Source organism: Enoplosus armatus, chromosome 20 (assembly GCF_043641665.1).
Source record: "Enoplosus armatus isolate fEnoArm2 chromosome 20, fEnoArm2.hap1, whole genome shotgun sequence".
Classification (NCBI taxonomy): Eukaryota; Metazoa; Chordata; class Actinopteri; order Centrarchiformes; family Enoplosidae; genus Enoplosus; species Enoplosus armatus.
The window spans coordinates 3,273,900-3,300,084 of NC_092199.1; the positions used below are offsets into that span (position 1 = coordinate 3,273,900).

General features: G+C 42.1%; 1 protein-coding gene across 1 annotated transcript; it reads left to right on the top strand.

Moving 5' to 3' along the window:
• The first annotated feature begins 9,575 nt into the window (after positions 1-9,575).
• ormdl3 (ORMDL sphingolipid biosynthesis regulator 3) lies at positions 9,576-12,087 on the top strand. The gene is made up of 3 exons (XM_070927300.1): positions 9,576-9,749; positions 10,295-10,446; positions 11,952-12,087. Exons 1-3 carry the CDS (start codon positions 9,576-9,578, stop codon positions 12,085-12,087), a joined length of 462 nt encoding a protein of 153 aa, XP_070783401.1.
• Positions 12,088-26,185: the final 14,098 nt, after the last annotated feature.

The following is a 26,185-nucleotide window of genomic DNA, read 5'->3' on the forward strand; positions in this document are numbered from 1 at the left end:
AAATTATTATTCGTTCCCATCTGTCAATCACACGCCACCCCCTGGTAATGTGGAAAAGAAAGGAAAGAGTGAAAAGAGGGAGGGAGGGAAATGAGAGAGGGAGGTATAGGGAGGGACACATGAAAAAAGGTAGAGTCGAGTTGTTACTCAACTTGTTTCATCCGTGATCATTGAAAAAAAAAAATGTATTCCCCAAAGTGGCTGGAGGGAGGTGAAGGGACCGGCGTCTGCGCAGAAGACTGCAGGGTTCACGCATGCTGACGTACATGTTGACACTTTGATTTTTAGGGGTTGTGCCCTGACTAATTGATCCGGATATAGGTGCATACAGTGTGCGCACACACACACACACACACACACGCGCATAATCTCTGTCCCATTCACGGGGACATATACAGTGAATTTTCTAAATTGTTGTCCGCCCACCCCAACAGGGGAGGTGATAAAAGGGGACACAATAAAGCCATAAAGTGTGGTGGTGGCTGGGCCAGGCATGCAGGGGTTATATGCTTCAGCGGCCCAAAGGCGACACATTTTACATCAATACTATTGTCATTCTGATGGGCTGTGGGACGAGCAGCCGTGGGACAGGGGGGGGAGGAGGAGGAGAAGGAGGAGGAGGAGGAGGAGGAGGAGGAGGGAGAGAGAGAGAGAGACTAGAGAGAGGTAGACAGAGAGTGAAGGAGGAGGGTGGGACACTTGTGATGGACTTAGCCTGAAGTAACCATGCATTTGATTCACACACAAGGAAACTGATCGGGCCGAATACAAACAAGATAGCCGGCAGAGATCAAACAAAGTCAGTTGTAGTGATGACAATCCAGTCAAGAGTTTTGTCTCAGAGGATTATCAGTCGGTCATCACCGAAAGAATGACCACCAAAGACGTGACCACTGCAGGAGACATTTTGAAAGCAGTAATGAAGGGCTTCATCAGTTTCTTACATACAACTTTTTAACAAAAGTGAGGCTCTGAAGTTTCTTTAACGTCAAGATTATTTTAATCTGCTGAGCGGTTTGCTGCTAGATTTTTGCCCCATGCCCTTTAGAGACTGATGCTGTCAGTGGTAACGTGTTATTATAGAAGTCTGTGTTAAGATTGTTCTTGAATTTCAGGACATTTCACTCTTTTGCGACATGATTCATAGTCCTCAACCGTAAGTGTAAGTAAGCACAAAAGGGTTTGTTTTTTTTACATTCTTCCTAGGTGAACTAGATTTTTGAAATGTGAGTTGACACTTATTAAAAATAAATGTACAAGTCATTAGACCAGATGGGTTTACATGATAGATTTCACAACAGATTGAGAGTGTGGAGCCATATGGAATCCAGCCTTTTGGAGATCTGTTTCCAAGTAAGAAAGGTCGTAATAGGTTCGATGACGCAGTAAGAGATGTTTTATTGATTTCATCCTGATTTAATATTGTAGCAGCAAAAAAAATAATGGACTTTGAAGGTGAAAAGTCGCCCATACAGACTTACATAAATATACATTTCATATCTGTGCTATTTGTTAGTAATAGATTAGACCATGTTGCAAAATATCACACTTTCACTGTTAAATACAACGTTCATCATGGACATGCTACTGCAGCTCAAATACGGCTGCTCTGAAGAGGTTTTAAATATACTGGTATTTATTCTTGAGCAAAGGATCTGCGTTGTCTCTCCCTCTGATGTGTGTTGCCAGTGGGCCGTGGTTTCTCTGCTGAGGACCTCCGGGGCATGAGTGAGCTCGGTGGACCGAGGGGGCTGGAAGGTCGCTCAGCAGGGGCTGGGAGTGCGCACTCTGCAGAGAGGAGGCTGAGTGCCCACCGCAGAGAGAGAGCCCAGTGACCACAGTCTGGAGGTCAGTAGTGGAGTGCCCCCCTTCACCCGCCCCTTCTGTTTTATTCCTCCATAACAAAGAAGATAGGGAAACAGGCAGTGACTGAGCAGCACTCGACCTACCGCCCTGTTTGGGGGGGGGGTTCCTCTGAGTCTCTAAATGTGACAATAATTGATAGATATCTTTGTGAAACTTGTATGAAGCCTGCTCTCCAGCCAGTCGTGGTGGGGAGTCTTCTACATTCTACCAATAAAGATGACTTTTCAATGCCTCAAGTCAAGATGCGGTATGTCACAGCGGTGCTGACAATGAGGCAGGTCTGTTTTCGATCATGAACATTGTCGTGTGTTACGGCACCGTCAGAAATGTGCCTAGCTCAGCTCTGGGATTTGGATGACAGTTGCTCTGTCGGAGCGATAGACGGTGTGTAGGGCCAGGGATGGATGTGGGGAATGTGACAGTGGTTTATGAGTGCAGGCAAAGGAATCAGTCTGTGGTCTGCATCTGAACAACATTGAAACCACGTTTCCCAGGTTGAGGCCACAAGTGCAACGCAAACCGTCTGGAAAGGCAACAGCGATTAAGGTCAGAAACATTGGAGCCCGATCGTGTTGTGAACTGTGACTCAACACCACTTGTGTTGGTGTTTTTGTACGAACCTCTGCAAGGGAAGGCCTCGGTCTGCGTGTCTGCATCAGTAGGTGCACGGGAGGGGGAGGCGCACACAGAGATCCCCTACCGGGCCGGTTTCTACGGTGACCTGAGAAAGGCCGTAACCAGGTCCGGCTCTTTCTCAGGCCTAATCAGCGCATTACCACAAAGAAGGACATGTGTTCGCGCCCCCCCGCCCCCCCCCTCCCCACCTCTCTACCCACCCTACTCAATCCGACCAGCATGGCTGGACACAGGCAGCCAATAAAACCAGGATTAGGAGGGTATCTACACACACAGGGCTGTAGCGAAAAAGTTTCTGAACACGCCCAATCCCGCCCTGCTCCCTTCACAAACTTCTTTTCAGCATTCTTCTCCGTCTCTCATTCCTTCCATCTTTCACTTTATTTCACTTGCTCCCATGTTTATATCCTTCCTTTGCCTCTTCCTTTCAGAGCCCTCACCCTGTAAGCTCTTTGCACAATGGGGCATCCAGAAATTACTCATTTTGCTGGAGCAGTTCAGCAAATTCCCAATGCCTCTTGCCCACCTCCCCTTTATACTCCGGATTCTGTGCTTCTTGCTGTTATGATAATGAAATGTGCTCCATCACAATGACAAAGCTGTGCATGTGTTTGGCTGAATTTATGTGAATTCACGCTCCTTTACATAATGTGCAAAATGGAAATCATTCAAATTTCATGACCACAAACCAGATTTTCTTTTGCTTCTATCTGTGAAATAATCGCCTGATTAATTAATACCAGATAATAATAATAAGAAAGTCCCGGTGTGCAGTGTGTCCTGTCTGTACAGGAAGTGGACCGTGTTTATTGTCGTGATTTGTCTGGAGGATTTTGGAAGTCATGTGCCTCTCGGTGGCTGAGAGACCGCTGCCTCACCTCAGCGTCCGTGCTAATGTGTCCTGGAAATGGGAGAGTGTTAAAGATAATATCAATGCCTTTGTCTGGACTTTTTAAGACGGGGGACAAAGACGACAAGAACTCTTCCCCCAAATAAACCTTTTTCATTAGAGCAGCAAACACTTCATCCATCGGCCGTGTGAGGGAAGCTCTATTGGTGTGTGTGTGTGTGTGTGTGTGTGTGTGTGTGTGTGTGTGTGTGTGTGTGTGTGTGTGTGTGTGTGTGTGTGTGTGTGTGTGTGTGTGTGTGTGTGTGAGCCGCTCAGCGAGGTCTCACAGGGAAGAGCCTAAACCCTCAGCGGTCTTCAGCCGGACACTGAGGCGGCCTAATTAAAGGGCACTTAAGCCCCACAATGTGCGGCGGTGCAGGTTGGAGTTGGTGGGGGTCCCCGCCGGGAGGGACAGAATTCATGGCACTCGTAAACAAGGGAGTCCAGGACAGAGGGACAGAGGAGGGCTATGTGCCAGAGACTTTGTTCACACAAGATGAAGAGTCAACAGCCTCCCCATCCCTCACCCCTCCTTAGCCATCCCCCCTAATAACCACCTTCTTCAGAGGAGCTGCAAACACAATGCCGTCCCACTCCCCTCCTCTTGCTCTCAATCACTGTTGGGACAATGAGGGGAACCCCCCCCCACCCCACCACCACCATCCTTCTGCCCCTCCCCGACCCCCAAACAGACACTTCTTTTATTGAAATTCTTTGGTGTTCTAATCCTCAGCTTCCTCCAGGGGCAATAATGGACTCCCTGCGTCAGCCTTTTCCAGCGAGGCTATCATCCAAGCCTGCCTGGGTCACAAGTCCACCTCTCCTATTGGAGAGAGCTGCTCCGGCAGTGTCATTCCTGTCACATCCTGCTCATCTACAGGCCGTACAAGCCCCAGTGCCACCGGCCTGAAGAACACATTCGTATTAATAGCCATGCTTATTTCTATATTTTCAAGTAACACTTTCTACAGTGCTTCCCAGCAACAGCAGTTAATGGGAACCAAAAATAAATCAGATGCCTTACTCTTCAGATTTACAGAACAAGTTGGGAATATTTCTATTGACATTTCTTCTTTTTTTTTTATCATATTCATCAGCTTTGTTGAATTTCAACTAATCCCACTTTTGGCTTCACTGCATGTTAGTTCATCTGTACACCACTCATGGAGTTCACTAAGCATATTCATGTTGCCTAACAGTTGGCGGGAAGTGTGGAAAGTATGAAATTCTGGTTGAAATAAATTGTCAGCAAATTTCAGAAGTGAAATGACATGAAGTGAATGCTGATTACAGATTATACTGTATATTTTGAGTGTTAAGTAGACAGATATTGCCTCGTCTAATCCTTTGTAATGGAGAGCATGTAACCCTCATTGACATGAATGGGGTTGACAAAATATTCGAAATACCTCTCAATATGAAACAACACCACCACAAACTGCAGCCTCCAAAGTGACCATGAAGTTGAATCAAAACCTCCTGAAAACATTTTCAACAAAAAGCTGCACAGTTTAACTTTCATGAAGGAAGGAGATATTGAATACGTGTTGGATTAGACTGCATTGACTTTAGCCAGGTGCACTTAATAACTGTGTACTGTACATATATAAGGACGTAAGCATACAAAAGTATTAAGCAAGTTATTCAGACCACGACCATACCATTTCATTTTGATGCTGAATTCTTATTATATATGCAAAGACACACTGTCACATGGTAAACGTTGACCTTACGCTATGCAGTTGTGCAGATATATGCAATTATAAAGAAGATGTACAAGATTGAAGCCGTCTGTGTTATTTCTTTGCTGGTAACAAGTTACAGTCACAGGTTGATTAGTGGTTACAGCAGAGAGAATGAGCTGGGCTTAATAGTTATTATACCTTGACTGCACCACTGTGCTTGTGTTAAAGCTGCGCCACTGGAAGGTGCATCACGGTTCAGACTCCAGCATGGCAGCAACCAGTTCAAAGTGTGTTGATGGTGACATCTGCTGGTCGCACATAACCAGAAACTCTTGATCGTCGAGTGCATTTATGAAACGTCTTGTGAGCATGAAGCCGTGAGCCTGTAATGTAACAAAACAACTGGAGCTGCAGCTAAATTACTACACTGACAGCAACATTACTGCATCACAATCTCTGGTACACAAAGGGATGCAACACCAAATTCCTTTGCAAAAAAACAATAAACAACTTAGTTTCTTCCAAATATTTATTTTAAAGCCGGCTGTTTTTATGACTAATGCAAGCTGCATTAGCCCAAGAGTTAAGTGTATGATTTCTCCCCAACAATCTTTAAATGCCAAAATAATATAAAGATTATACAAGTTTCAATCACTAGTAAACTGTTAGCTCCAATGAAGGGAAGATGGAGAATTCAATAAAGTGCTAACAGCACAAGATGATGTAAAAGTAATGCGCATTATAATAATCCTAAAAGTTTGAAATGTTTTTGGAATAATTAGTTATTATTAGTTCATCAAATTGAAACAAACATGCAGACAGAGCATAAAGGTACTGCGTTCAAATCTCAGTCCTGGTCCTTTCTGTGTTGGATTTGCACGTTTTCTCCAAAATACATGCATGTTAGGTACAGTATTATGGTTGTAAAGTCATAGTTGATGATTACATACAAATGTATGAATTGTCAGTTAAGCCTTAGGGGGGGAAAAAAAACATTATTTGCAAATGATATATAAAGTATGTGCACTAAGTTCACAGCCACTGAGGCCAGAGCAAAATACAACATGAAATGCATCTCATCATTAAAAGCTTTTATTACTGGCGTGAGTCCTATTAACGGGATCACGTTACGTCTGAAAGGCTTAGCTAATGTGTAGAGAAATGTAGTCTACAGAGGAACGCACCTGAACTATCTATTAAATATGTGGTTGTGAAGAAATGGATACGACTGCAGAAGCTTTCAAGCTTTGATTTTATCATCGTCAGTCGTTGTCAGACCCACGGCTGCTCGGCTGAGTGTAAATTTCAGATGTGTGTTGTGCAATAAAACATAAAAGCAACACCCAACACTACAGATCTCATATAAACGAATCATTTAAAAACAGCTTATATGTTATCAATCATCATATGTATACCGCTTAAACGTATTTATAGTTTAAGACAAACTTCAATTTTAAAATAATGACTTTTGTTTTCATAGCGTCCTGATTTTATTTAATTAGGATCTATGTATTCGTCTCAACACCATCATTTACACAACAGTCCCTTGAAGTGTAAGGACTGGAAAAGGTCTCCCTTCAAAATCTACCTTGAGCCTCTGAGTGTCAAATATATCCCGATGACGACTTGGTGATCTGACATTGCATCATTCGCCCCCCCCCTCCTGAGGTCTGTTTTTATCAATGTCGTGTATTTGGCCATTGTTCGAGTGCCAGCAATGATCTCACAGCACTGTCATCCATAGTTCGCATTTGAACAGAGCTCTAGGTTTACATGGCTAACACAGCTAACAGCACCCAAGGCTATGAGCACATGAGAGAGTCCGCTGTCGGTCGGCCAACAGGGGTACCCTTAGAAACAGCGGGTGTCACGTAACATCGCATGCAAGAAGAACACAGTTGACCCCTTTGGCCTCGGGCTACTGTGGGCCTAAATTAGTATTTGGGTTTATCTTGGGACCTAGAACATGACACTGTTGATCTTTGATTTTGGGACCAGAGTGTCAGCCCCGTCAGTCACTTTTTCGTTGCCTCTAGCAGGGTCTCCTCTCACCTTGGGTACATAAGTAGTCAAGGGCCTCCTTTTGTACTTGGGTATCAAGTGCTAACCAGAGAGGCGTCCGAGCCGGTGGCTGTTTTAATTAAACAGAAATTACTAACTTAATTTATATCTGAAGGACCGTGATACACACACCTAGCTGCCTGTTTAATGGCTATGTCGGTCTGTCATTCTGACTGGGACTTTGGCCCAGACTGAAATATTCCAACAATTATTGGATAGATTTCCATTACATTTGCATAAACATTCATGGCCCCCAGAGGATGAATCACGCTGACTTTGATGATCCCCTGACGTTTGCTGTAGCGCTAACATACAGTAAGGTGACATTTCTGAAATGTCTCAACAATGTCTCAACATGCCCCGCTCGGAATGAATTTTAAAAAACCTTACTGATCCTTACTTTATTTTAATCAAATACTTTATGACGAAATACGTGCAGAGCTAATTCCCATCATTCCCATCAGTCCATCAGCCTCAGCTGTATGTGGCTGTAAAATACGATGGTGAGCCTGGTAAACATTATACCTTAATGTTAAACATCAGCACGTTTGCATTGTCATTGTGATCATGTGAACATGTTGTCGTTAGCATTTAAGTCAAAGCACTGCTGTGCCTAAAGTCCATCCAGAGCTACTAGCATGGCTGTTTTTATTTAAGTTTATTTTGTTAGATTATTTACACTACAAAACGTTTGCATTCTTTTAATATTATATCAATTTGCAAGTAAAAGAATTCATTTTAAAAACGTCTGAACTACTTTTTTTTATACTTTATTTCAAGAGTGTACAAGACAAACTTCCAGTTGCTTATAAAAGAAAACAAATTACATATAATTTTTTTTTATAAAATACACTCTAAAGTATCGCCTAAATTATTGTTTTGTTACGAATTGATTATTATTTAAATAATTTTAAATAATTGTTTAAATTTTTCCGTTATCAAATAAGTGTCAATCATGCCCGTTTCCTCGGCTCCCTCCTCCGCTGTGACGTCGAAAGGGGGCGTAGTCCACGGTCCACCCCCACGCATTACACGGCGATAGGTCGGCCTCGGCCACGTGACGCACAGCAGCCAATCACAGCAGAGTGCGAAGAGTAAAAAAACTCACCCGAAGTAAAGCGAACAGCGATGACGTTGATCGCGAGCCGTGCTGTGTTGTCACCAGCTGTCGTCTGGAAGACGAAGGAAAAGTGGATTTGTGTCGGCCGATTGTGCGCCTTCGAGCGGACCGCAGCACCACGTTTGGAGCCGGAAGATGGTACCGGATGACTGATCGATCCGCTGGAGCCCCGCCGGTCTCCCAGCGATAGCATCAATCACACATCTGAAGGCATCGGTAAGACTCAAACTGTGATAACGGACTAATACAGGTCGGAGTTGAAGCCATTTTTCTCTGCAGTGAGTGAAATGATTTATCTACTCGGTTGTAACTGACATATATTAGTAATACGTGTGACCCCAGTAGTGCTAGCTAGTCCACTTGTAGATCTTTGTAGCCACGTTACGGATATTTCTGTAGCCAGTTACATTTTAGGCTCTGACAACTTACAGAACAGCATGCTGGAGTGACCAAGCGCCTGTGACTCTGTTTACTCCCGTCAGTCAGTTAGTGTTAGCAGGGCTCCTCAGGTCAAAGGTTACTCCTTATAAATAGCCGACTTGTGTCTTAATTTAGCCTCCGTTACACCGTTAGTTCCGTTAATACCGTGGCCACGGAAAATACTGGTTTCTGATTGGCTGGCAGGTGTCCGTTAAAGTCATCATCGGTTGTGTTTTATTGCGCAATATCTGCAGCTGAGTATATGTGGTCGGTGCGTTGGGGTTGAATTAAAAAAAAGCACGTATAACAAGTGGGACTGGGTCACGTGGTTCAAATCAATATCACTACTGTTAATCAGTGAGTGATACATCATGATATGCAAAGTCATGCATAGGAAATAAGTAAAGTGATGGTGAATGCAGTTAACTGCCATTCACTGTTATTAATTATGTCACAAAAAAGCTCAATGCTCTGTCATTTTCACTGAAATATTGTAAAAACCATTTATATGGACCCCAGGAGGAGTGGCTGTTGTTATATATTAGCTAACAGGGGTCTAATTAAGCAGCAAATAAAATGGTGCCACTGAAAGTTGGTAAATGATAATACTAAATTGTTGCCCAGCCCGACATAGAAGTGATGATTTTAATTGTACTACTTGAGTTGAGAGCGAGTAAGTCGTATAATTAAATTTACTGTTCAGGGACAGTTCAGGTAATTAAAGTCTTAATAGATTATGACTTGACAGATAACCTTTTGCAGATGCAGTCTGTGAATAATGAGGTGTAGACTTCTTTCTGCTTCTTTCTGTCACACCAGCTGGGTTCAAACTAAGATCATTTAGCCTCTGTACTTCGTACAGTACGTAGAGTGCTTTTGAAGTGGCACCACCGCCATCATGAATGTGGGCACGGCGCACAGCGAGGTGAACCCCAACACCCGAGTGATGAACAGCAGAGGGATGTGGCTGTCTTACATCCTGGGCATCGGCCTCCTGCACGTCATCCTGCTCAGCATTCCCTTCGCCAGCGTCCCCGTGGTCTGGACCCTCACCAACCTCATTCACAATCTGGTCAGTGGAGCAGACACACACACACACACACACATATATATATATATATATATATATATATAGTGCCGCCTGGTAAAAGGCGTTGGCATGTGGTGAATGAAAGTAATGAGTCAGCGGGTAACAAATCATTGCACGAAGGGGTTGTAAGAAGACAGGAAACTTGCTGCTTCACTGCTCTTAGTCATGTTCTTTGTTAATAAATTGGTGCCAGTAATGTTTCAACCAGCATTTATAATCACAAACTTTAACGCTGTCTGTCTGGTCCTCGGTTTCTGTACAGTATTAACTGCAATTTGATTTTGTTTCAGGAGTGTATTTAATAGTTGGTGTATTTCATCATGCAGTTTTAAAGCACCCCTAACACTGGGAATCCTGAGTCCACTTGTTGCTTGTAGGTTTTTAGGGTCTATACAGTAAATCATGACTCCATGAGTTTTTGTTTGAGACAAACTCTTTCATCCACCAGTGCAACATTTATTGTTATTTCTATGTTACAACAGTGCTTTTCTGTTTGTCTCTGACGATGTGTCCCTGGGCTGTTGCAGTGCATGTACCTCCTACTCCACACGGTCAAAGGGACGCCCTTTGAGACCCCAGATCAGGGCAAGGCTCGCCTCCTCACACACTGGGAGCAGATGGACTACGGTGTGCAGTTCACTGCTTCACGCAAGTTCCTCACCATCACACCCATTGTCCTGTAAGTGCCCCCCCCCCCCCAATCTATTGCTCGACCAATAGTTGTGTAACGGGGAGGGAACAGCTGATCATATTGATGGATCTATACTTGAGAAGAAGAAGACCGTGTAGACGGACCAACCAGAATAACACTCTAGCGCTCTGAAAAGGACATGATCCCGCACCAGTTTGTGTGTTTCTATGGAAATGGGTGAATGCTTTTTCCCCCCGTGCCAGCCAGGTGTCTTACTGTAATCAGTGTGCTACCTCTCCTGATTTTACCTTCAGATTTCAGACTGAACTGGTACAAAGTGGTACTTTTTGTTAATCTCTGTAAACAGATATTTGCATATAAATGCAGAATCTGTAGGCAAGGGACAAGATTTTGGTTTTTAGTCCCAGTCGTATTGACCAATCACGCTTGAGCAGGCTTTGGTTGCATGCAGGTAAACCGTCCCGGCCGAAATAAATGCGATCTCGGAATCCATCGTCTATCGTACCGTGTATACCTCCTATTTTTGAGTTTGCACTCACAAAGAGCTTTAATTGATTAGCGCCCCTGCTGCTTCCCTATTAGCCAAGCTCACAAATTGTGAAGGGGCTTAGTACTTGCAGCAGTACCTCTTGCTGCTTTCATGTCCTTTTCTGTCCTTATTAACCAGCAGAGTTCAGCTTACAGGAAGTACTCTGGTTCCCTGGGGTTGCTTTGCCAGCTCAGCCTGAACATTGTAGTGAGAGCAGTTTTGCAGGTGTACGCTTTTACACACTAGTTTCAGAGGCCTCTTAGTCATTTTGTTTTGCAACCAGTGCCTGCAGGAAGAGACAAGTGGTCAGTCTTCAGGCTCTAGATGGAAAAGCTACACATCTGTGAAGGTCTCTTGAGACATGTCCTCACGTGTTCAGCAGAGAACAGGATGTGCTATTCCTCATTCTAAGCTCACAAACGTCTCTTATTGGTGAGTGCAGTTACATCTAAAAAGGCTGTTTGTCTCACCAGGAATACCAAACCTGTGCGTCCTCTGCCAGCGTGTAGCCAGCAACACAGTCAGGGTTCATATAGGAAGTGCCAGGAACTCACTTTAGAGGCATATCTGAATGTTTGCTGTCTGGCCAGGTGAGCTCTATAGATCGTAGATTAGCTTTGCAGCATCACATGTGCACATTTTGGTTAATCACAGATGTTGCAATCCTGTCGATCGGCGTGTTGAAGCAGCCTCACACGTTCAAGTGTTGGCACTGTGTTTATGAGTTAGGAAACATCTTGCTGTAATTATCAGAAGAAAAATAAGCGAAAGGTTATTGCATGCTTAAAGTGATGTTTTGACAGTTTGAAGTTTAATCCAAGTTTTTCTTTCCTTGTTGTGTTCCTCAGGCGTGCTAATAAAACGACTCGTCTTTGACACTCTGGCTGTCGTCGCAGACTTCAGAGAAATGCCGACATGAATAAAGTTTATCTAGACTTCATTTGTTACTCATTTCCTCCCCTGTAATCATTACTTCTTCTTCTCTCGTTTATCCCTGATTCAGGTATATACTAACCAGCTTCTACACCAAATACGATCGGGCCCATTTTGTGGTCAACACTGTTTCCTTGCTCACTGTACTCATCCCAAAGCTGCCCCAGCTGCACGGTGTGAGGATCTTTGGGATTAATAAGTACTGACAAGGCGGAAGAGGACACCTCCTTCCTGAAGTCCCCATGGACTGCCCAGAGCACACAGAGTATCGGGCCTCTGATTTGGCTGCAGATCCACGAGGATCCGCGGCTCTCGACTCTGCTGAGCAGCACTCTAAATGAAGCCTACTGGGGATACTGCCATGGTACCAAACCCCAGGAAAGACACACAATACACTTTACAGATAGCACAAAGGGAAAGTGGACTGGAGTGATTGTTTGAGTCAGAGACACTTAAAAAAGGTTTGTAAAAAGGGAGTATTATGTCCATTTTTGTAGAAATGACGATTTTCTGATGTGACAGGTGTCGGGGGGGGGCAGAGGACAATGTAGTGGCACAAATATGTGCCATCTCGCACCCACTGGCACTCTGAGGCAGTAATCAAAGTTATTTTGTATGTAATGATACACTGCTGTATTTATTCAGCTTCACTCCCTCAAGAAGCTTCCTCTTCCTTGAGGTTAAAAGAGCTTAAAGAAGAGAAACAATACTTTAATGAAATGGTGAAGGACCTGTGAACTGCTGCAGAGGCGAGACACGAGAAACCACAAGGTTTTATATTTAGCCCTGGCTGTGGAAAGTTAAGCAACTCTTATTTTTATCTGACCATTTCCATATTTGGACTCCTCTTGTCCTGGTTTGCGTCACAGAAAGCCTCCTGTCTACAGGATGGTCTGGCCTATGTGCAAGAGCTGATCCAACATAGTCCTGCAATAGGAGAGAGTGGAGAGATAAGTATGTCTGTCCTTACTTTATTCATAGTTACACTACATACTGGGGACACATGCTTGTCACTAGCACTCAGGACCCATTTCATCAGCATCAGCATGAGCATGTCTGCATCTCAGTCTGGAGTTACCAGTTTATTAGGTACGCCTGTGCAATCGAATGCAATCCAATACGGTAGCCTTGCAGTAAATCCTGAAATACTCAAAGGTGTTTCTCATGTTTTGTTTACATGTAGGAAGAATATTAGAACAACAAAAATATGAAAAAGAGGAACAATTTAAAGCTGCATTTATTGATATATTTTCGCCAACAAACAATCAGTCTTTAACACTAACATATTATTACCGTATAATGTTTTTATAATAGTTTGTTTACCCTGGCATTCATTCAGAGTCTGATGAAAGTCCAATATTCACCCTGCTCTTAATGCTGCGTTCGGTCTCCACCCGTTTCTAAGAAAAATATCTGGCTCTTTAGCTGCTAAAGGCTCAACGTCTTCCCAGCTAAACTCCTCCTTATCTGCTGTTTGGTGCTGAGCAGGTTGCAGGTGGTTTTTGGAGCTTCTTGCTGAAAACAGCTGCTTGCTGTTTGTGAACCGTGAAACCAAAACGCTGCGCTAAAAGAGGCTAAAAAAGCTCCGTCGAGTGATGACTTCCTGTGAGTTGGTCACTCCCTCTCATTTTGCCTATTTGGTCAGTTAATTAAAAAAAAACATTGACTCTTCTGCAGCTTTTAAGATGTGTTCTTATTCCTAAATAAAACGATCGGAGAGAGATGGTTCACTGAAAGTTTAGCCACAGGTGATTTCTAAAAGTAGCTGCGTCCACAAAATGATGTCTGACCCAAATCCAGATCTTTCAAGAACACCAAGCGTTCCCTCGTCACCCTTTCAAAACCTGTTCATTTGAACTGTAGCAGCTCTACTGTAGTGTGTGCTGAAGGGACTCTGAGTTGTGTTACAAAGCTGCTTTGTATTAGAGTAAGAATGTCTAAAATGTCACAGTTCATTTAAATATGTTCGGGAACAAGTCGCACTGGTTAGTGGAAGGCTGAAATGTCCATGGACCACTCATCTTGAATTAGTTCCTTAATGTGAAGTAATAATTTTAAACTGTAGGGTGCGAATCGCAGCAGTGGTTCAGTCTGATTCCCCGTCGTGGGGATTTTTCTTCTTGATTCAACTTTAGAAACCTCGATTTGAGTTTGTGATAATTAGCCAAAACTGTATAGGAGTTAAATAAACATGTGGGATCTTAAATCTCCCACAAGGTGAGAAATAGATAATTGTGGAGTACACTATAATAACAGAATTGTGTTTAAAACATTATGCTGCAATAAGTAATATTTCCACTCTTTCACTAAATTGTATGATACCAAATGCTGTTCGGACTGATTCTATTAAACAGTGTTGTCAAACTGGAAGACGGCTTCTAAAGAGAGATCTGAAGATTGAATAAGTGAAGCAATTTCTCATATTTCTTTTAAGTATGTTTGCCCGAACAGTGTTGGCCACACATTTCACTCTCAGCAGTAGTAACAGCAGTAGCCTTAGTAGCATAAATATGGATTTTACTGACAGTAGCAGCAGTAATAATAATAATAATAATGATAATAATAGGCATTTTAAGGCATCGTAGACGAGGGACAAGTTTTGATTAAATCCATTTATTGTGATTCATTCGGTTTCATATGAATTCTAGCTGAACCCAAAACTATTCAGTGATTTCTTTCAGCAGATTGATGCATTGAATTGGCGCGATGTAGAACTGACGCATTGATCCGACCGATGACGAACACGGACCAAAGAACCAAAGAGTTGTGCATTTGTAAATTGTAAATAGATCGGCTGCAGCTTTCCTTTCTTCATCATCATGTTTCCGTAAAGGGCTTTCTTCAAGGACACGCTGTGATGTTTCATAGCACAAAGCGATTATGCATTTTTCACGTTTTTTGTTGTTGTTGTTGTTTTTTTACTGGACCGTTTAGGAGAACAGTTTTTAAAAGAAGGTTGAATTTGAGTGTTGATGTAAATGTGAAACAGTGTGCTAACGCCTTCTGTTTGTCGATCAATGTACTTGCTTTTTGAAGGAAATGTCAATGTGCTCGACCCAAAATACAGTATTTTTCAAGTATCATCTTAAAATTCTTTATTTGCATTTGTATCGTAGCTGAGGTCGTCTGTATTTACTTCAAATGGACAAGATACAGTATGTTGGATTTGCGTGCACATAAAGTTTGTTGTTTAATAGTTGGTACAGAGTGATGTTGAGCCTGTGAAGGTCTTTAATTATGAATGAGTCAGGAAGGTTGAGCATTAAATCTAGGAAGAGATTTAAAGATCAAATCACTGTTAATCTAAACTTCCAGACTTTATTTCAGATTCATAAACATTGTTTTCTCTTTTTAATGAATATATTGACGTGCCTCCAGTCGGTGGCATCTTTGGTTTGTAGGAGTTCAGAGTAAAGCCAGGCTTCAGTACTTACAGTGTACAGCTGACCTAATAAAAGCAGGATCCTCTTTCAAACTTTGTGAACTGATTAGTCCGCAGATAACTTCTCTTACATTTGAAAACAGGTACAAGATGTTCACAAAGCACGCTGGTTGCCTTTCTGTAGTTGCTTTGCTGCAGCACACCAGACTAATACATGACTGTTCTGGACCCGACAGCTGAAACCTTCCTCCTCCTGTCAGTTCCAGCTGGTAGCAAACTGGGGCTTCAAATCAGTTTGGAAAATGGTCTTAATGTCGACATCGCAAGCCGATACAGGTGCTGTTCAGCGCTTGCTGTGTCACACAACACCGGAGGCTTGTTAAACACTGATCAAGTGAAAGTAGTGATGAAGTATTAGAGTGACTATAACAGGCTGTTATCGTGTTAAATGCTGTGAACACAAAGATTTGGCACCTTGACATAAAAAAATCCAACGTGTGCGGAGAGTAGTGTTTCTGCATGATACTGACAATGAAGCACAGAGGTGTCACAACCTTTTTTTTTTTAGTTTCATATACAGTCCTGACTTCATGAGACATAAGATTCTTGAAGGTCTTCTTTTATATTCCTGGCAACATGAATCAATATCTAATCTCTCTATCTAATAGCTAATGACATACTGTGACATACATCACATACTGAAATGCAAACTGAGCCGATCAGTGTTTGTTGTTTTGTGTGTTTAAGATCATGTTAGACATACTGTAATATCAGCCTTGTTTATACAGAAAGTATATCGATTAATTCATCAGTATTAGTAATTACATTTCAGTATCGCCTCTTAATATAAAAATAGCTCCTCGTGGACTTGGATCAGTACCTCATAGTACCCTCTTTCAGGCTCCATAATGAGGTAAGCGCCATTAGCTGCTGTTAGACAAGCAGCAATTACTTCAAAAGGTCAACTTATCAAGGAGGAGGAAAAAGAGCCAGCATACCTCACATTAAAGCATTCAGGACGTACATACACATTCAGTTTGAACGTGAGAGTGCGAGTCCTGAACATGGAGACATTTTCCCACATTTCCACGCTGAATGTGTTTTATCTTCTGCAGAATCACAAACGTCTGTAAGCGTGAAGTTCATTTATTGTTTGATTTCCACCTTGAATGAAATGCAAAGTAATATCGCTTCTTTTCTCAGAAGCACTTCTCAGTATATCAATCTTTCCCCCCCGCAGATGCTTGTGCACAGGCTTGCATTTTCACATCCTTTTTATGCCATGCGAGCTATAAGAGAGCTATGCCTGGGGTGAATTTGTAAATGTGAATTCATGGTCCAATTAATTGAATTATATCGTGTGCCATGTGGTTGAGATTTGAGGCGCGTACCAAACAATAACAGATGAACTGCTCGCTGCTCATATTATTCTTGATGAAAGTTAGATATAAAGGATTACTGTAGTCTTTAAAAATAATATTACCACAATGACAAACTGTCTTTGTCCAGCAGAGGGCAGCAGACGGCTGTCATTGACCTTAATCTGAAGCGACATTCAATCCCTATAAATAGGAATGCCGCAAGGGAGAGATTATTGGTCTTTTTCTCTCCTCTTTTTGTCCAGAGGTTTTCTCTTCTCTGCTCATTCACTTATTCATGCACATCCAGATTTACAGTCTCGTGGAAATATGAGGATTTCTTTTCCTTCTCTCTCTTTTTTTTTTTTTTGCTGTTGCTTTCACTGAAATAGTCTTAAATTTGTTTGACATGACCCATAAAAACCAGGACTCATACAGAAATATGCCTCTATGCCTGCAAGTGTTCTGTTCACCCATAAAATACAAATCATGTTGGAAAAGCTGATTTATTGGTAATATTTGTGCAGAGACACAGCATCTCCGGTATGTTTTAAGCCGGGAAATATCCAATATGCAGTTAAGTGTTGAAGCTAACAGTATGTGTGCAGAGGAATGATGGCAAATATATTTATATCTGCAATGAGTGCAACAGTGTAATGAGTAGCAGAAACTTTAAAAAAAAACATCTGTTCTTGCTCATTACACCGTTACTCTCCCACATGACCTCGACATCCACTTGATTTACTGCACCGCCTGTCATGAACGCCCATACAGCCTCATTCGTACCCCCTCTTTGGTGGTGTTGGTGCTGCAGAATCATGTACTGTAGTCCCAGTCCATTAAATCAGGATTAAAAGTACGCAAAGAGCCTTATATGTTTATTCAATAATAATCTTTAATAATCTGTCCAACAATATGAATAGAAATGTGTGCAGCAGAACTTGTTATACTTCTACACTTTGGAGGTATTTGTGTTACCTCAAATACTTTTACTTTTGATACTTTCCTTGATATATCAGTATCGATCATGACACTTATGTGCTAAATGAATGTCCTTCCTTTCATTTTGTGAATAATACTTTTAGTGAAGTAACAATAAGGACAGTGGAGTATTTATACAGTGTGGTAATTATACTTTTAAGTAGGAATGTTTTATGTTTTCTACTTCAGTAGGGTTTTTAATTACTTGTACTTGTAGTGGAGTACTTCTACATTGTTTTATTGGTACCTTAAATACATGATGTTATTACTTCTCCCACCACTGGTCATGCAGCTGTCATCACAGCTGTGCGTGTTACAGCTGCATATGTTTAATCAAAGGAATCAGAGAGAATCTAATCCTCATATCACCCTCTGACAGTAAAGCACCCCCCCCCCCCCCCCCCCCCCGTGTCATCCCTCTACTGTAGAGACTCCTGAAGATACAAGAGGAATTATGAGAAAAATCATAACAACCCCTGACTCTGATCCCATATTTTATTGTCTTTCATGGCTGTAACTTCATGAAGCGTTTGTGCTGCCTCTGGGCGGGCAGCATGTCTGCTCTCTTGGGGGAAAACAAAGTCACATGGCGGCCACACAACCAGCAATCTCCTTCACTTTGAGTGACAACCCCAGCAGATAGACAGCGCCCCCCCCTCGCCCATCAAGCCCTTAGCAACCGAGAGAGGACGCGGCGATGCCATCTACTCAGATGGAGCATTTGAAATATGCGTACCCCCCCGTTGTGAGGCTCCCACTGTGTGCGCTCTGTTTTTCTGTGGATGTGACAGCAGCATGGATGAGATAAGACACAACAAGGCGTGGATTCGTTTTTCAGTTACCCTGCTGTGACACTGACACACTTCGACCTGATGATAATGTGCCTGATCATGAGTGTTGTGTGTTTGCAGGAGCGATACTGTACGGAAGCAGCCGGCTATAAATAGAACCAAACAAGAAGTGGATCAATTAGTTATGAGCTCTGGATGCCCCACAGGGTCTTTGAACTAACTGAGAAAGCCAAGGGCGGGTTTGACGACAGGAGACAGTGTCCCCTCGAAGCTGCTGTGCTGTCACTGAAATGCACTCTGGGGCGTTCGGAGAGGAGGTCCGCCTGCTGTTTAATGGATGTTATGCCGAACACAGTGAAATCATATGTGCTGTATAAAGTATAAACCCAGGAGGTGGTAAAAAAAAGTAGAAATAGATGTGGCACTATGTTGATTATATGTTATATATATATATATATATATATATATATATATATATATATATATATATATATATATATATATATATATATATATATATATATATATATATATATATATATATATATATATATATATATATATATATGTTTGCAGCACGGTATGGATGTCTAAATGTACATTTCATCATATTTTCTCTGCACGACTCTAAAACGTATATAGGAAGACTAAAATTAGCACTGTGTGGAACATTCCCTACTTTCCCAATTCACAAAAACAAATGATTCTCACAAGCTAAACTGCAAAATCATACCTTTATTCTACAAAACAAAAACAAAAAAATGAGTTCATGGAGTTTAGAAAGGATGTAGGTTTGACGTCAGAAGTGGAGGGGACACAAAGGTGGGGGTTCTTCAGCAAAACAAAACACATACATATGACACAAATAACATATTGTGCTTTCTATAGTCAAACCAAATAATTACAAAAATCCCTAAAAATCACATTTAGTTTCATTGAGAGACCTGGATCGACTTATTTTCACGACCATTAATACATTTGTGTAATAATAAACCAGTGATGTGCTAAATCAAGTTGAACCATTAGATCTGTCTTAGCTAGTTTAGACTTTAGTGCTGATACCACTACAGGTGTACTTTTACACAACTAATGTGGACTTAAGGATCCACATCAGTGAAGTTATACATTTAAAATCACGAGAAAACCTTCAACCCCAGTGAGGTTCCATATGAGCTAAAGATGCTTTTGGTTTAAAGCCCCTCGTGAGTCTTTATAGGTTCACAGACATATGTGACATCACCTCTTTCCAAAGGAGCCCACCCACTTCAAACCCTGAAGAAGAGCACAGACTAAACAAACAATACAGAAGTCTCTCATTTGAAATAACCAAAACTATTCAAACTTTGGCAGAGAACTGTGGGTCCATGTAGGATCCCCATCGCTCACAGTAAGCTGCTTTAATAATGTTTGTGTCACCTGAGCAGGAATGGACTTATCGTGCATGTGATTGTTGACTGTGTGTTTGTGGTAAGTTGATGCCAGTTTGTAAGGCAGTGCTAAATAGTTGAAACTACCTTTAATGAAATAGAAGGGGAAAAAAAACGTATTAAAGTGTGATAACAGTGTCGGATGCAGAGCTTTGAAGAGTCTGACGGAGCCGAAGCTGTTTGACTCGAGACTGAAAACCACTTTAGTGCTTTTACAGATGAGACAGTCCGTGGTGACACCTTCAAATGATGAATAGCTTTTAAGAATGAGCTGTGTGCCCAGGGCGGCGCTATAAGCCAACTCATAACGACATACCCAGATCTATCATAGGGCCTATGAATATTCATAAACTCCTCTTGTTTTACATTATTAACATACTCATTCCAGCCAATAATAAGATTTATGAATGCTCTGTGACATCCAGAGTTTAAAACCAGCGGCGTAAAAATTTGCCGGTCACCATGGTGGTGCCGCATAAATTGAGAAAACGTTCCAGAAATGCAGTCATAAATAAAACACATCACGACTTAAGAGGCAGGCCTAATTAGCTTTCACGTTGCTGCAATTTAGCACTGCACTGCTGGGTATTAAGCCATGACTAAATCTGAATTCACTCTTAATTAATTACCTAGGGCTTACTGAGCATTTTGCGCTGGCTTTGTGTTATTTTTTGTTTTATTTTCCCTCTTCAAGGACAGTCAGGCCTATTGTTTTCCAACAGAGCTTGTGTGTGTGTGTGTGGGGGGGGGGGGGGGGGGGGGTTGAGATCAAGTCAAGATAGAGTCCAAATAGGAGTCAAATTTGAGTCCAAATCCCCATCCGAAAAAACAGCGTTGTTCAAATGGAATATAACTTCAGTGAGTCAGTACTTTGCTTTGGATTTAGAAGCGTTTGTTGCCTCGATGTCGCATTATTTGCTAAAAAAAAGAAAGAAAATAAGCATGGTGTGCACTTATACATGGGTGCAGAGCAGCTTAGCAAACGGTCAGTTACAAATTACACATGGATTTTGAGTGATTTTGGTTTTTGTCTTTACACATGTCTTTAAATGTGATTGTTTTTAGACAAAAAGTAAAACAAAACAAGGTGTTTTGGTATTTCTCCTGGCAGACGTATATCCTGGCAGTGCGGTGAAGGAAACAACATTATCACACATCTTTCTATCTATTTCTTAGTACAGCCCTGGAATATGTGCATCATTAAAACTCTCGAGTGTTCCTCTTGCCATCACAATGCGCTCTCATCACGAGCACCTTCTGAAGGAGGCAGTCATTTCATCAGCCGTGCCACAATTACATTACTCACCATCCACTTTGAGCCCGCTCAAGGATGAAAGCTCACGCTGAACGCCTCTGTTCAGGCACAAAGACATATCTGAGGTGTCAGTGAGACACATGTGTCTCACTGACTGACATGCTTGTATCCACCTGACCTTAGTTTCTCTTTAATCTCCTTAAGTGGTCCGGGTCGAGCTCCTGTGGGAACAAAACATGCGACAAACCCCCTCCAGCGTGGCTGCACGCAACCCGCTGCTAATGCACATCTGACGCATAGATCTGAAGTCTTATTGATCACACTGATTCCATCTGATTGGATCACTGAACTTTTCTCTAGCTAATGTTGTTCAGTCACGTCAACATGCGTCTGCACCTGCATGAATCTGGAGTGCAAAGATAAAAGAAAAAGTTCAGCTGGTTCAGTCCACTACGAGGATTAACAGTAATTAATAATCAGCATTTATATGATATAGGACTGTGTGTGTCTGTCTTTGATCACCACACTGCACTGGATCTCTACAGCAGCTAGTTTCACTACATCTTATCACTGCACCAAATGTCAGTGTGTGATCTAACGGGTGGGATATATTCCCTGAAGAATAGACGAGACTGCAGCCTTGAATGTAAATCATTTAACTTAAATTATTCTTAATAATGCGCTATAAATTCGACCACTTTATTGGTATGCGACGTCAACCTCCTTTCCGCCTTCAGTGACAAATCTCCGCTGGTGAAGGGAGCCTCTCTGATGGCTGATTGTGTTGAATATTAATAATTTAATCTGTGTGATACTTTTTAAATAAAACCACCCAAGCTCTCGATCCATTTCATCAAATGTAATGCTTCTCTCCCCTGTGTTATTACCGAGTCTCATTGACAGCTACTGCCTGAGGCCATGTTAGTTCTAAAAAATAATTAGCTGGGATGTTTCTACTTTGAACTTTGGACAGTTGTTGCATTCAAAAAACTTTTTTTTAAAGAGGTTCCAGAAGGTTTGCTGAGCTTTTAAAATGTTATGCTTTTCTTTTCTTTTTTTTTTCTTAGCAAGATCATGAGAACAAGTGATCTCTGTAACAATAATACTTCTGGAAAAACCATACAGCCAGGTTCAGGCGGTCAGAGTCCTTCACAGTGTGTCAACATTACTTTTAAAAAGCTGTTTCCACTCAATCAAATAAACCTCATTTACTGGAAGGCAGAGTTGTTTGTGGGTTTTGCATTGATTTGAATAAGAGTATCCAAAAACCAAATAGGTAACTTTATAAACAGGCTCTGGAAGTACTTGTTCAGCCTTGACTAACTGTCCGTTTCGTGCGTAAGATAATGCTGCTCGTCCGCCGCTGAAGAGCTTTGTTCAGCTCCACTCTGAGCGAATGAGCAGAGCCTCAAGAGGAGACTGTAGCGTCCCTGAACGAGGCTTCACCTTTGCACAATCTGCTCTTTCTTTTAAAGCCTTTAAAGAATGGAATAAGCTCCCCGCCAACCTGGAAACCTGCTCAGATTCCTGTATTTTCTCCCCCTGAAGTCACAAAATGGATTTTATGGAACCAGTCTTGGATATGTATATTTTTGTGTTTATTTGTATGAAATGTGTTATGGTGTGTGTGTATGCATATGTCTGCATGAGTATCAATAAGTTGTTGGTTCATTTGTAGTGGAGAAGACCGATGGACAGGGACTACAGATGGAAATTAGCGAGTAGCTAAATCTCTGTACTTACTGTAAGAGCTAACATGACACCAGAATATTATAGCAGACTCTGCAAACCTCCTCTAATGTTTCACACCTGGATCTAGTTTCTAATAATGACTGTGTAACTATATCTTAATGAAATGTACTATATATGGCCCACAGTATAAGTAAATATAGAACAATGCTAACGTTACCTTGTGTGGACTGTTTGTAGTCCAGTGGTAGCCGGATTTCAGGCTGGACTGAACTCCTGCTTTTCTCTGGCTGGTGCGATGACCCGGGTGGACACTCAGTGCCAGCGCTCTTCTCTAAAAGCATGAGCACGTGAAGTGGAAAAACTCCTGCATAAAAGAAAACAATATAGAAATAAGTGGATATTATGATTATAGCCAATTTGTACAAGATTTTCTTGATAATATTGTTGGAGATACCAAATATTAGGCCAACAGGCATTGTTGTTAACGTTCATTAGTGCCAATATGACACCGACACCAGCGTTATGGTGACTACGTTAACTGTTACATCAGAGTTCATTAAGCACATGGTGCATCTTCAGGTTTATTTGATCGGAAATAAACATTTTCTGTGGTAAATAATCATCTTTTCTAATAATGTGAGACTAGTTTCATGTGTCGCTGTGACATTTCTTTGTTTTTAGGTTTTTGGGGAGTGTTTAATGTCTTTATATGATACCACCAGTAGAGAGATGACGGGAAAACAAGGGAGATAGACCTGCAACAACGGTCCCCGGTCAGATTTACATGTTTGTACATGTATGTCAGTAAGAGAAAGTAACTGGTGCCTCAGCAGGACACGCGAGGCTGAGATCTGCAGCACGTTGTTATAGTGAGATAATTGCTGCACCTTATTAAAAAGCTCTTACTGTATAACCGTGTGCTCCAGATCTCATCAGTCTTTCCCTCCTTATCAAGCCTGGATCTTGCAAAGATAATATCAGAATCAGAATCAGAATCAGAAATATCAGATATATATATATTGTCCATGGCTCCGTGATGTCTTGTCTGTCTGACACCACAAAATTAGGTTTTGATCCAACACTTAATCCCAGTAATACCTGTGCCTTTGTTGTTATTACGTGATGCTCCTTGTGCATTCAGCCATCGGTGGTATTGACCCCCCTACCACAGACTTAATATGCACACTCGGACGTGTGTCACAGGCTGCATTACTTCTCCAGCAGCTGTTTTCTGGTGGAGACGGCTGCTGCATTCATGAAAAATTGAATGAAAGAATGACAGAAGAGATTCTTCCTCTGGTCTTTTAGTGTGAACACTCAGGGTCTAGCTTCTTGACTGACCTCCAAGTCAACGTTTCCCTTCAGGGACGTCCCCCCTACACTTTATGGATCATCAGACCCACAACTCATTATTTTAATAACTCATGAGCTGATAGCATGTAAATGATGAGCGATGTGAGTCACCCCGGATGAATCTGCTTCTGCGATGAATAATGGAGACTGCAGCAGGATCCCAGGACACTGGACACAGCCCCCCCCTTTAACGCCCCCCCCCCCTCATCCATTCCTTCTTTATACTCTGACTTTATGTATCATCACGCTCCTCTTCCTCTCCCCTTTCTCTTTGTCACCAGTTCTTATTTGTTCTCTGTCTCGCTATCATCCATTTCAACTTTTCTCTCTCAGTCTCTGTCCTCCTCCTCTTCTGGCTGCCCCCCCCCCCCCCCCCCCCCCCTCCCCGACCCCTTTCTTTCACCCTCCCTCTTTGTTCCTCTGTGAAAGCATTAAGAAATTATTCACAGTGATTTTTCCCCTGCCTGGGCTTGAGCTGAGTGCTTGGCTGATTCGTGAGGAGCACTAAGGTCAGCCACAGTGGCTGCTGCTGGGAGTACATCTCCCCATTACCTCCTGCATACATCCATGTAGGAAAATTGCCTGCCTCCATGGCCTGGAGAAAGCACGCTGCAACGCAGGCATCAAACTTTGAAACGTTGAACCCATTTCACTTGTTTGCTCGTTGTCTTTGTCACTCACTATTCTTTTGCCAGCGTTAGCATAGCTTTAGCTCCCGCTCCTCTGTGAGGATATGGTGGGTTAGTTGGTTAGGCCTCAGTCACAGGCAGAAAATTGGCAAAAGCGAGCGTGAATGAATGTGCATTTGCGAATATTAGGAGTCGGGTGCATCGAGGTGAACGGTTGGCGGTGCTCATTCTCCAGTTGGGAGCCAGAAGAGGACCTTTGCAGAAGAGGAGGGGGCGTCATTGAAAGAGCAGATGATGGAGATATGGCGTTTATAATTGTTTCATGTACTCATTTGAGGAACGTTACAGCCTCGTTGGTCCACACAGACCTGACGTTTTCGTCCGCTGCTGTTTTTAGTCTCTTCAGTCGAGCGGAAGCTTCAGTGGACATTTAAGTTACATGCTTCATGTACGTCATTGATTCAAGTCAAGTCTGTTTCCATGGCACTTTGTTGCATTTAGCTTGTTTCCATTAGTGTTTGGTGGATAGAAATGTTATTTATTTCCGTATATCCTGACCTAAACAGAGATTCCCACCCGAATATTGATTGTGATCACCTGTACAAACTGTGAGATTTGGTTTCTTATAACCTTAACCACGATCGTTCCTTAAGCATAATCAAGGAGTTTTAGTTGCTTTGATTTTAGACTCTAACTATAGAGATGGAAGATCATAAAAAGCTCATATGAATCATTTTTGACAAACTACGTATTTTGTTGTTTAGGTACGAGGATTTGGTGGTAATATTAGCACTTATAAAGAGACACTAGTAGCATCGCAGGACGGCGAGTATCTACAGTGTTACTGAGTCGGGTGAAAGAAGCTTTATCTAGTTGAGTTAAATGAACTTTTTGTAAGCTCGTCGTGCAACAGAACCGACAGGACAACGTGCAACATCAAAAATTCATCCCAAAAAAAAAGATCTGAGCTGTGAGAAAACATTTTCCTACAAATGAACACTATGTTACCCACATAGTGGATAGATTATCTGGAGTGTGGATTACTCACCTCACTGAGATATGGAATATTCAATGGACAGAGCGTCTCGCGCTCGTGTCTCTGACTCAGAAAGGTAACACTTCTGAATCAGTGAGGATGAACAACCCAGTTGTAAGATCAATAACTCCCAGAGAGGTATGTGATAAATGAACGCCTCATTTAATCATGGCTGGAAGTTAATCTTTAAGCCTACTGTGCAACAAATGTCCATTGTTCTGTTAAGACGTTTTCTTATTTATCTAAAACAGATGGAGGGACACGATTGATGTTAAGATTTCTTGTGTCCTAAAACTGTAACCGGAGAGATTTGATGTGATATTGGCAACGTATTGGGACTCAGCTGGTCTTAAAAGAGAGGGGAGATCAGTAAGGTCACCCTGTCATGTGTAATTATGAT